Source organism: Crotalus tigris, unplaced genomic scaffold (assembly GCF_016545835.1).
Source record: "Crotalus tigris isolate CLP2741 ecotype Arizona unplaced genomic scaffold, ASM1654583v1 scf7180000017731.4096049, whole genome shotgun sequence".
NCBI classification, from domain to species: domain Eukaryota; kingdom Metazoa; phylum Chordata; class Lepidosauria; order Squamata; family Viperidae; genus Crotalus; species Crotalus tigris.
In genome coordinates this window covers 1271243-1284583 of record NW_024096599.1, presented here as the reverse complement: position 1 = coordinate 1284583, position 13341 = coordinate 1271243, and the positions used below count along the sequence as shown (strand labels likewise).

The 13341-nt window shown below is 34.9% G+C and overlaps 1 protein-coding gene across 21 annotated transcripts in view; it reads right to left on the bottom strand.

The window, feature by feature from the left end:
* The window catches only part of PTPRM (protein tyrosine phosphatase receptor type M), a 482202-nt gene that overhangs the window by 310285 nt on the left and 158576 nt on the right, over nucleotides 1-13341 (bottom strand). For all 21 annotated transcript variants that reach the window (XM_039339174.1, XM_039339176.1, XM_039339175.1 and 18 more), the window contains exons 4-5: nucleotides 7508-7586; nucleotides 6262-6377 (exon numbers count right to left, since the gene is read on the bottom strand). In XM_039339174.1, coding sequence (XP_039195108.1) covers nucleotides 6262-6377; nucleotides 7508-7586 — 195 coding nt within the window. The remainder of the gene's footprint in view (nucleotides 1-6261; nucleotides 6378-7507; nucleotides 7587-13341) is intronic.

Here is a 13341-nt window from a genome sequence, read left to right as displayed (position 1 = left end):
CTATTGTCTATTTTGTCTATTTTCTCCCAAGGTATGCTTTTGACAATATGATCTGGTTCATGTTCAGAGATTTTTCCTCATGCTTCTAACATAATTGTCTCAATTTTTTTATCATGAACATTCTCATTCATTTTTGCATCTCCAAATTGTTCAGTCATTTTTTATACATTCTAATCTCATTCCCACTAATCCATTTAGGTCACTTAACAACAGTTAGTATTGTAACTATTTCTCCTAAAACGTATTCATTCACAATATTACATAATTTCCCCCCAAATCATTGACAAGTGTTTCGACATCATTACTCACTAGAGCAAAAGACACACTTATCACTAGTGCATAGACTTCTACTTTCACATGCATTCACAGTAACTTAGATGACACTAATCCACACTTTCGCACATACATGTAGCACTCTCATTTCCATTCCATAAAATAATACCACCTTCATTCAGCTCTAGTAATACCGGTGTACCCTTTCTCGTATTCTACAGGTGCACCATGTATTTTTTTATTTTCATTTTATTTGTTAATTTATGCTCTATCATTTATTCATCTTGAATTCCAAGTAAAAATTTTAATATGTCATGGTGGTCTTAGAAAAAAACATACAGAAGTTGACTTCCAGTGCAATTAAGGTTTGGTCTGTCAAGGCTTTCACATAACATACTTTACTAAGATAGAGAAAATACAGCCTAAGTTACTAGTATTAACTGTAACTATGCCAGATGTAACACTCTTTGCAAATGTTGGTATCTTTTCCAAATAATGCTCACTTAGTTTTGACAAGCCAAGCAGCATTTTGTTAAAATAGAAAAATGGGAAGAGTGGGTTAAACAGACAATTATATAAAATTTTATCTAAAATGTTATGAATACTAGTATTAAAATCATTCTGATTTATGCTGAAAACATCAGTTTGACTATATTATACTTTAAAACCTCAAGTTCCAAATATTATACAACTATGTCATAATAACTGTATATGAAAATACAGAATGAAATTACATAAGAGTAATTATTAATAAACAATTTCACAGTAATTTATAAGATAGTTTGATCTGAAGGTAAAATTCCTAAAATAATAGTTGATTCATCAAACAATATTAGCCTGTGCTCTCCCTGACCATAATTCTTCTTTGAGATATACCTGTTTTAAAAATAGGCTTTACTAATTTTAGATATTGGCAGAACCATTACAATTGTAAACCTGATGCCCCATAAAACATAAATTAATGTACATGTATATTATTTAAAGCTATTTCATACTTACTTTTCAGCATGAAAAGTATATGTGTAATATATACTATATTATGTCTGGAAATAAAACATTTTCAGTTGTATAAAAAATGCAGCAGAAATACCATGAGTTATTAAAAACAGAAAATGCATGAAGCTACTAAGGTATTAAGGTACTTATTTGTTACTCATTCTCATCAGCTATAAAGAACATGAATTTCTGTTAATGATTAATCCTGCTTTATGCTCTACTGCATCTACAGTGACAAAAGCTTTTGGATTTTGAATTGCTTACCTTTATTTTCTTCTGTGAATTTTTGAACACGAATACAACTTGCAGTTTAATGGTATTCACTGATAGTCACTTTCTAGCTTAAATGATTATTTTACTTTTCCCTTACTAAGCGGATGCTTTTAACCTCTCATGGTCATGTACGCTAAATAAGAAACAGTGCATTAAAGCTGACTATAGCTCCAGTAAGAAAGAAACAGGAAGGTATCCGGCTTCAAAATAGGAGTGAGAAAAAGAAGCTCAGACAGACAAGCTGAATAAAGACTAAAATACAAAATAAGGTACAACTAATTTTAAATGATGTCATTAAAACAAAATAAAATCACTATCTAGCATCACTGAAAGACTATACTTTTTACAATGTAAAAACATGCAGTAAAAGAAAATCAGTTTCACTAATTCGCTTCCTTCTGAACTAAGGAGCAAAAAGCCTACAATGTACAATAATCTGCTTGAAGTAACCCTCTGCCTCCATTTCTGCGGGTCAGGTATAATCTATCAATATCTCTAAGGCAGGGGTAGGCAACCTTGGCTCTTTTATGACTCGTGGATTTCAACTCCCAGAATTCCTGAGCCAGCACAGCTCTAAGGGATGTAAAGTATGGTGAACAGTCATCAATTTTCTTGTTTTTTAGTCCAGTTCAACTTGTGTCCAGTTAATGTAAGTGTCCAGTTAATGTAATTATTATTTTATTAAACTGACATTCCACCCAACACCAGTGACTCTGGATAGTTTACAAATTTTTAAAAACATTTAAAAACAAGCAACAGAACAAAACAAAGAAAAATATGGAAGGAAAATAAACCAAGAGGGGAAAGGAAGGAAGGAAGGAAGGAAGGAAGGAAGGAAGGAAGGAAGGAAGGAAGGAAGGAAGGAAGGAAGGGGCATCCTCTCCCAATATTTGTGCGAAGAGCCAGGTCTTTAAGGCCCTTTGAAATACCAATGGGTGGGACTACTTGAATTTTGGGAGAAGACCTCATTCCAGAGGGCAGGCACTTGTAACAAAGAAGACATGCTTCTGAGCTCCAGACATTGTTTAATCAATGGAACTTGGAGCATGCTAACCAATCAGTTTGAACAGGCTAGGCATGTACAATCCTGTGAGTGCTATGAGTCCAGGAAGAACCCCAAATTGTGCGTCACTCTTGAATGGGAGAGTTCCACTCCATCCTCAATCAAAGTTGGAGTATCCCCAGATGCATGCATTCAAATACGCACAGCACTCAGTAGGTCTAAGTCAGTGGCTTCCTCATTCAAAGCCATACAGTCTTTAGGCACTGGGACTTAACTTGGTAGTATTACTTGGCTAGCTCAAAGTCTGAAGACATAATTGGATATCATCAGCATACTGATGATACCAAACCCCAAACCGGCAGATGGACTCACCCAGCGGTTTCATGTAGATGTTGAAAAGGAGGGGAAAAAGAAAAGAACCTTGAGGCAACCACAAAGGAGAGTCCCAGGGGACGATCTCTCCCCGCCAACCAACACTGACTGGAACTGGCCCTGGAGAAAATAAGACAACCACTATAACACACTGCTCCCAATTCCCAACCCATGGAGCCGGCTCAGAAGAATAGAGTGGTTTACGGTATTGAAAGCCACCAATAAACCTAATAATATAGTAATGACATGGTATACAAAGCTAACTAGATTGCTGAACCAGGCACTGGAAGCAAAGAGTGTTAAATGCCAATGCATCACTCATCAGTTATATAGCCAAAGAAAATATAACTATTTAGGAGCAAGAATCCTCCACATACTCTGAACTCTTTTTATGTATTACCTTTTCACATGATTCAGTGCTATCCTAATAATAAATTCTTGGAATGAACAAACACAATGCAATCAGAGATTGTAAAAGCTACAGAAAAACATGCTGAAAGTGCTATTTATGCATGTACTTATTTTAGCACAGTATAACTGAACTATTATGGAACATTCTTTGTAGACCTATATATGAAACAAACCATCATAGTGTGAAAAAACATTATTTGGTTAGTGGCCCTATGACAGCTATGTACTTTTATGATCTAAATACTTTTTAAAAGAAAAATATTACAGAATATAGCAATTCTAAGACTTCATATACATTAGAACTAAACTGGTTAACTATCCTCCAAATGACCATTACTTAAACGGCCTAAATGAAATAACAAAATTCTAAGCAAAATGGATGAATTATTACTTTATTATTAATAACAGTATTGGAAGGGACCTTGGAGATCTTCTAGTTCAATCCCCTGATCAGGCAGGAAACCCTATACCATTTCAATCAAATGGTTTTCCAATCTCTTCTTAAAAATTTCCAGTCTTGGAGCATTCACACCTTCTGGAAGAAGGTTGTTTCACTGATTAATTGTTCTAACTCTCAGGAAATTTCTCCTTAGTTCTAGGTTGCTTCTTTCCTTGATTAGTTTCCATCCATTGCTTCTTGTCCTATCCTCAGGTGCTTTAGACAATAGCTTGATTCCCTCTTCTTTGTGGCAACCCCTGAGATATTGGAACACTGCTATCATGTTACTCCCAGTCCTTCTTTTCATTAAACTAGACATATCCAATTCCAACAAATGTTCTTTATATGTTTTAGTCTCAAGTCTCTTAACTATCTTTGTTGCTCTTCTATTTACTCTTTCTAGAGTCTCAACATCTTTTTTACATTGTGTTGACCAAAACTGGATGCAATATTCAAAGTGTGGTCTTACCAAGGCATTATAAAGTGGTATTAATCCTTCACATGATCTTAATTCTATCCCTCTGTTAATGCAGCCTAGAATTGCATTGGCTTTTTTTGGCAGCTGCAGCACACTGCTGGCTGATAAAATTTAACTGATTGTACACCGATTGTACACTAGAACCCTCTCACAATTACTACAATTGAGCCAGGTATCACCTATACTATACCTGTGCATTTGGTTTTTCTTGTCTAAATGTAGAACCTTACATTTTTCATCACTGAATTTCATTTTGTTAGATAGTGCCCAATGTTCAAGTCTGTCAAGATCCTTCTGTCTCTTAAGCCTATCTTCCAGAATGTTGACTATTTCTGACAGCTTGGTATCATCTGCAAATTTGATGAGTTCTCCATTTACCCCCTCATCTAAATAATTGATGAAGATGTTGAAGAGTACTGGGCCTAAAACAGTCTTGGGTTCACCCATTGCATACTTCCCTCCATATAGATGCAGTTCCTTTGAGGACTACACGTTGAGTGCAGTTGGTCATCCAGTTAAGAATCCATCTGGTGGTGAAGCTGTCTAACCCACATTTTTCTATGTTATCAAATAGTAGATGTGGTCTACTTTATCAAATGCCTTACTGAAGTCCAAGTAAATTATATCCATAATTTTATGATTAATGGGCTTATTAATCATAAAAATCAAACTACTGGACTCAAGGTAGATTGACAACACCACTGGTAATACTCTCTGGAGCTTCTCAATTGATTTCTCTTGGTTAAGAAGTTTCTTAGATTTCCTTTCTGCACTCCAAGGAATTAAAGAATCTTTGAAATTTCAACTTATTCCTTTTTTCCACTTATTTCACAGAGTCCCACTCAATAAGTTCTTATTAATATCAGCGGCAAGAAGAACAAGATCTAGATATATATGGTATTATATACAAATGTATAAATACTTTGTGGATAATCTATATATTATGGAAATGGTCAACATTTTTTGAAATCTTCCTCCCTTCCATTAGGCTTGGTGCAATCATAGACGTCTTCCTCCCTTCCATTAGGCTTGCTACCACCCTCAAGGAGTGCTTCCTCAAATCCCATGGTACACCAAGCAGCCCTATTGCCACAATGTGCAGTCCCATTGTCAGAGGTGCCAAAAAGCCCCAGAACTGTGGTATACCAAGAAGCCCCATACCTGTACAGCTCTGGGCTGCTTGCCATGCGTCAGCAACAGGACTTCTTGGCATGCTGAAACTCTGGGGCAGTAAGTACATACACATACACGCACATACATACACACACACACACACACACACACACCAATTTATTTTCCTATCTAAATACAATTGCCCATATATTAGTCTATAATTCAAGTAAGTTTTCCAAAGGTGCATGATTTTATTAAAAAAAAGTATGTGCTGCTGCTTTATAATTAATAGCATGAAATTAAAAACAATGAGATATCTTCCAGGGGATGCCAAAGATTTGTATTAATGTACAGTAGCCCTACACATACTACCACAATTGATCCCAGAATGGTCATAAGTCACTGCAGATGTAAGTCAAGATACCCACATGACTGGAAGCAATTTTCTGGCCTTTTTTGCAACAGCCATTAAGCAAACACTGAAATTGTTAAATAAACATTGCTGGCATTTGAATGGGTAGTTCTGGGAAAAACTGGCAAAAAACATTTAACCACAGAATTCTAGAATTCGAAAGCTGACCCACCCAGCTTGTGGTCTGGGGGAGGGCAGTGGTAAAATCATTTACGATGGCCCAAGGCACTTTACAGGCCATTAAGCATCTTTCCTGTGGCTGTCATAGCTGTCATAACAGTTGCAAAATGATGAATTCTTAATCAAGAATACCTATAAACTCTTTTCCCCTGCTTTTAATCACTGGAATCAAAACAGAAAAAAAATTTAGTGCCTATTTTGTTATTTCTCATTTGCCACAATCCTTTCTTGGCTTTTGGATAGTCATAAATCTATCACATTTTCAAAATATCACTTTGATAGCGAAAGAAAAGAAAAACAAACAAAGTTACCTGTAGCCAAAGCTTATTTCCTTGAACAGTTCTTCCATTGGCGGTGCAATGAAAAGTAGCAAACTGGCCAGCATTGACTTCTACACTCTGGAGGCGCAGGAAATGGGGTGTGCTGGCTGTTTAAAATAAAGAGGCAAAGGAAGAGTTATATTATTAGCAATAGCACTTCAACTTATATACCGCTCCATAGTGCTTTACAGCACTCTCTGAGCAGTTTACAATGTCAGCATATTATCCTCAAAAATCTGGGTCTCATTTTATTGACCTTGGAAGGATGGAAGGCAGAGTCAACCTCAAGCTCATCAGGATTGAACTCCAGAGTGCGGGCAGAGATAACCTGCAATACTGCATTCTAACCACTGTGCCACCAGTGGTCCTATTAGTCCCACATTATTCTAATTATTTTTTCAAATTCGATTTTTCAAAGAACTGCTTTCACAGAATCGTAAAGTTGGAATGAGCCATTCAGATTTCAGTAAAAGAATTCAAATCCTACTTTGTTTTAAACATCTGAATAACATATTTATATTGTAAGCCAACAAAAATGAATTTTAAAATATTTATTTCTAATTATTCATAATAATCAGTTATTAGGATATTCTTCTTGATCACTCTTGTTATATACCTCAAAGAAAGGTAGTTTATGTGGAGATAAATTATGGAGTAAGTAAAATCAAGCCTTCTTCAAATTGAGTTCAGAACCTATTGACTTCATGAACAATATGTATAGTTTTCTTGGCAAAAATATGGAAAGTACTGTATTTGCTATGATCTTTCGGGATGTTTTTCAACTAATCAGTTTAGCCCACAGTCTTACAATCCACTAGGGGGCTCCCCATTAATTTCTATAAGTAAGTCTCACACTGTTTAAGTTAGGAATGCACATAAGGTCAGTCAGGAATCACTGAGGCATTTTAAAACTAATGTATTTTACGCTGGGAACTATCAGGAAATGCAGGTAATATAGATTCAGTATCGACTGCATTGTTGGAACAATGCCTTTTCCTATATGTGAAGGCCGGGATTCTGCTCCAGTTGCCTTTGCAGGTTCATATAACATGTAACTTAGTCTCCTATCATCAGCTAGCAGAGTATGTTTTTCAACGATCTTCAATGGTATCTTTGTTTTAAGAGTTCTAGGCACCTACATATTTAAATAGACCCTTTATTTGGGGTTCAGAATAAAATAATAATAGATTTATTCCAAAGATATTCTGAAATAATTGTGAATATAATATTCACTTACTACATGGATGACCTAAAACCTTCACATCATCAACAGCCAGGTATCCTTGGTGACCCGAAGTGGTAACTTCAAAAACTACCTGAAATATGAAAAAGCAAGTACCATAAGTAAACCTAGTGACAGATTTATGCTTCTGAAATGTTAGCAAAGTACAGCTACTTATTTCTTTAACCCAAAACGAATCTTGCAAATTTATCAGATGGATGGCATAGGGAACAAAGCTATTACAGAATTGGGTTGTCCTGCTAGAAATACTTCAAAACCTCCCAAAGGGGAGCAACAGAAACAGACCATAAAGTGCATGCGTGGTTCTCTAACAATGTTTTAAACTCTAAGCACATGGTGCTTACAAGCACTATCTTGAATACCAGGGAATGAGCTTCTATGATCTTCTTGGCTGTCCTTACCAATCTCTATATGGATTTTCTATCTGAGGCACTGCTGCCACCAATCAGACAGTGATGCAGTTTGTTAAATTGCTTTTAATCGTGCCTTTGTAAAAAGTGGACAGGATAGAAGGAAAAAGATGTGCTCCGCTCATCTGACGCAGGAAATGCAGATGCTGGTTTGCATTTAAAATAATGCAGGAAAAGATAGGAATCCAAATATATATTCATCAATAATTTTACCGATGCACAGGTTTACTGGCTGTATCATTATTTGCAGCCAATTTTATTATGCAATACCTAATTTAGTAAATAATTATTCCTCCAAACATTTTGTGTTTATCTAATTTATACAAATTAGATTAAATATTAGGCTAAGAATTATTTGGCAGAGCATATTTTTAGGCTCAATATGCAAATTTTCTTCCACAGTGATATCAACTGAACAACAGTATCATATAATATTTTTTTCACCAAGGTACTCCCCAGATATTTCCTGGTTGTTTTAAAATTATATTAAAGAAAAATAAAATATTGAGGAAAGACATTACAGTTTTATCCTACTCATTAATCTAATGAATTTTATCAGAGATCAATGTAATATATGCTATAAATTATGCTATAATTTATATATTATTATTCAGTATATTATTGATATAAAACAAGAAAGAAAAATCAGACATTGTTTAGCCAAGGAGCCTAAAATGTGACAGTGTGATGGAATGAAAGCTGGCAGATAGTCCAAAAATTGTCTTGATATGCTAGTAGAAAAATTCAAAATCAGTGATCTGGCATTACTCCCATTACATTCAAAATAAATGAATCGGGCAATTGTTCCTCCCCCTACACTTATTCCCAATAAGTAATAAAATCTCTATACTTATTGGGGAAAGCCCCTGGCTATAAATCTTGTCATGACACAATTTTCAGTATAAATAGTAATTAATTAACTAATAAGAAAATAATTTTATATCAGTGCAATTGTGCAAATATTTCTCTGAATCAATAGCTATGATTTTCAGGAAAGCATACAGAACATGTGCTGAAAAGGAGGGGGAAACAAGTAATGCATTCTTTTTGTTATTTCTGTATATTTATCAAATTTCAACTATACTGCATAGAAACACAATAGTCATGGGGCTTTTTATTTTTTCAAGAGCTGCTGTAACTCATGGATGTAAGGCACTGACTGATTATTTTTGTATATTTCTATTAGCTGACTAGAGGATACTCTTAGTTTATAGTGTTTTATACATTCCAAAGTCAGATTGAGCAAGATATATAGTCAACTATAAATATTTGAGTGAATTGGGTTCTAAAAAAGGTTCCTTGTGAATGTGTCCTTAGTTAAATCAATGAAGAGTCTAATACATTTATTGTGGCATAACTTTTACAACCTAACATATGCAGATGATACCACTCTAATGGCAGAAAGTGAAGACAAACTAAAGAGCCTCTTAGGCCTGTTGCAATGTATGGATGTGAAAGTTGGACCGTAAGAAAGGCTGAGCGACAAAGAATTGAGGCCTTTGAACTATGGTGCTGGAGAAGACTCCTGCGAGTCCCTTGGACTGCAAGGCGTTCAAACCGGTCAGTCCTAGAAGAGATCAACCCCGACTGCTCTTTAGAAGGCCAAATCCTGAAGTTGAAACTCAAATATTTTGGCCACCTAATGAGAAGGAAGGACTCACTGGAGAAGGGCCTAATGCTGGGAAAGATTGAGGGCAATAGAAGAACAGGACGACAGAGAATGAGATGGCTGGATGGAGTCACTGAAGCAGTAGGTGTGAACTTAAATGGACTCCAGAAGATGGTAGAGGACAGGAAGACCTAGAGGAACGTTGTCCATGGGGTCACGATGAGTCGGACATAACTTCGCATTAACAACAACTACTACTTTTACATTGTAAAATGTTCTATATTCTATTCCCCAACACTGACAGGGCAAGCCACTAGATTATGAACTGAAAATAACCCCACTCCTTACTAGTTTGATGATATTACCTAGTTTGGGTAATGAGACATCTGCAAGAAGACAACCAAGCTCAGAGAGTACCAAGGACTCCTCATATTTTTTTAAAAATAGCACTTTTTTGTTGTAACTGAGTAATGCTACTTTTGGAAAGGCTTAGACAAAACAAGGAAAAGAAATGCTAGAAATATTTGATGTTATGTTCATGGTGATGGTTTATTATTTGTAATAATGTTAATATTTTCACTCTAAACTGCCGATTTTTAATTTCAATATCGCTGAAACATCTGACATAGAAATCCCTGAGCAGATCAGGCAAAGTAGCTCTTTTGAATAGAACACAGTTTCTCTGATTCCTGTTGATATGCTAGCCGTATCAGCCAGGAAAGAACTGGTTAAAAGACAGATTACATTTCTTCATGAAAAACAAGCACTGGATGTCTGCCTTAAGAGTTGTCTTACATCAGTCTATTCTGTAGATGCCTGCCAAACAGGAAATAGGGAAGCTGTTTAACATTGCACTGTCCCTGATCCTCCCTGCTTCAGTGAAGAGCAAAATTAGCTTTTCATTCCTGCCACTTCTCCCTTCTCAATGGAAATGGGGGAGGGGGCTTACTTGCCACCTTAAATGATTACTGCTGAAAATGCGCTAGTACTATATAAATAACTGGTTAGCTCCACAGAACAAAAGGAATAAACATATTTTTTTCAGTACATGACTTCATGTTCTAAGCAATTAAAATTCCTAGTTCAAAGGTGAATTGTACCTAATCATAAACTTAATTTATAATCATGTATTGAGAAAGAGTAAGAATTTACTTACATCAGTTTGATTAATTAAGGCACTTATATAAATACATTTAAAATAATATCAAATAGAAAATTTAGTCCTTGGATTATTTAACTCGCATCTTGTATGTCCCCTAATCCTATACAACCATTCTACATATCTACATTTTATGTATGCATTTCACGTTGTGATTTGTACTTCTATTGATAAAGAAGAATTTATGAGACTAATGTCAGCTATAGCCTCCAACAAAGAAGTGATTTAATACAAACAGTGAAAATTGGGCTTATGTAATTATGAAGTTGTTTGTACTGATTTATTTTTCAAGTCCATGATCCCAAACCTATTTATTCCATAAGGACTTCAACAACTCCACAGTAAATTGCTTGTCAGTTAAGGCCACTATTTTGTTCTATTCTTATTCTCAAAGTCTCTGCCAGTATTTTTAGCAGCGGTGACTGAATCTCACTGATTTTGTTTCAATCAAGTGTCTGTTTACTGTTGGATGTGTACATAAATCTAAGGGATGGCTATTTTTAAGCAATGCATAAGCTATTATAAGATAACTTTTTCTGAATTCCAAACAGAATGGAGACTTTGTCTAGAGAAAGCTAAATGAAAGCATTATAATCCTGCAGTTTCAGCAATAAATCTATTTTATTTATATTAAAGTTATGTTCACAGCACTTCTGTAACTTAAAAGGAAATAAGACTGTATTTCACTGCTTGAAGAGAGCTAAGTTAGACTTGAACCAAATTTGAATTAAAATTTAAACTACATTTGATATTAAGCACTCAGTAAATATCAGGCATCTCACTTACTTTGGCCATGTCATACAGGGAAATTCACTGGAGAAAGAAATTGTGTTTGGAAAAGTTACTGGCAAAAGGAAACCAAGCAGCCAAAGAACATGGTGACTGGATAGTATCAAAGCTGACACCAGCAGAGCATAGAAAAACTCAAAAAAATAGTGTAAGATTGGAAGATGTGGAGAGACCTGGCCCATAGAATTGCCAAGAGTAAGACTCAACTGTATGGATAACTTATCATCATCATATATAAGGCAATACACAAGAGTTAAATATTGATGTGAAACCCTGGAATGTCTAACTCCCTAAGCCATGGGTGTCAAACTTGCCACATCACGTGACGTGTTATGACGTATCACGACTCTTTTTGCATTGCTGGCAATGGGGTGGGCCCAGCTTCAGTATGATGAAATTGACCTGCAGGCCAGCAGTTTGACACCCCTGCCCTAAGCACTTCATTTCTAGAAGCAGCAATGAGGCTCAGAAAGTTTAAATCTAATTATCATTAAGTAATAATGAAGCAGGAATTCTTCTAAATATCTTTCCTAGAGACTAAGCTATACTGAGTTCTTATTTTCAAGTAAATATGATTAAACATGCAAATAAATTAATGTAAAAAAAGCTATTGTGGATCTGTTCATTCTTTATCATTCACCTTTACTGAATTATAATATTCTTCAATCAAAAAGATACACACACACACACACACACACACACACACCCAACCCTACTTGTTTTTAGCTATAGATTTTGAAATTCATAGGATTCATATTATGTTTGCTTTTCAGCAGCCTGTTTTCTTTCATGTAAAATATAAAATAATGATCTATATACAAAAAATATGGCGTTTATTTCAGAGTTATGCAGACTGCCTGTACTTAAGTATATAAAGACAAAAGGAAACTAACAGCCATCAGGATTAATAACTGAATGGAAATAAAAACCTATTCTATGTAAAAGTGATGAAAATGCCAACTATTTCTTCTAAAGCAGAAGAAACAAAAGTTATACCAACTAAACAAAGATGGATCAAAGAATTTTAAAAAGTAAGAAATAGAAGAGGTGTCTTGAGGTTATCCATTATTAACCAACATCTGGACATAAGAATAAACAGGTAAACAGATCATACAGGACTTCCCTATTATGCTGAGATACATTTAAATTACATGTATCAGGTTTATATTAAATTCATGTACTATCAAATTCTATCCATATCTAGCTAGTTAGCAAAACAGCAGATGTACATTTTTTCAAGCCATTTTTATAGTGATGCACTTTTAGTGTGCATCTCGAAGAAATCTCAACTTATGGAGAACTTACTGGTGGATCACTTACTGATGGATAGTCTGTAAACAAATCATTAAGAAGAGATTAAATAACTATCTAGCTAAAAAACTTAGATTTAAATACACATGAATTAACATGAAGGTTAGAATGATATTGTTTCATATAAGACATGCTTTAGAGAAATAATTAATAGCTACAACACATATCTTGAAAGGAAACAATAACTATGTTCACAAGGCCATGCATACTAAGAAGCATTTCAGTAGAGACTTCTAAATATAGAGATATAATGCACCACAACATCTACAGAAGTGTGACATACACTGCTTTTAAGATTCCTGGGTCTATTCAATAAGCATTAGTGGGAGTTATCTGCCTGTATTGTCTTCAGGAAAAGAAAACAAAATAAAATTATTTTTCAAATAGAGAAAATAGTATTTTGAAAAATAAAGAAAATATTTTATTGGGCACCTGAAGAATACCATCCTTCATTCTTTTAAAGAAGGTACTTATTTACTTTGTAAATAATTTTATACAATATTTTATATAGCTCCAATAAGGGCATTAGTTACGATATAAACTGACTGAA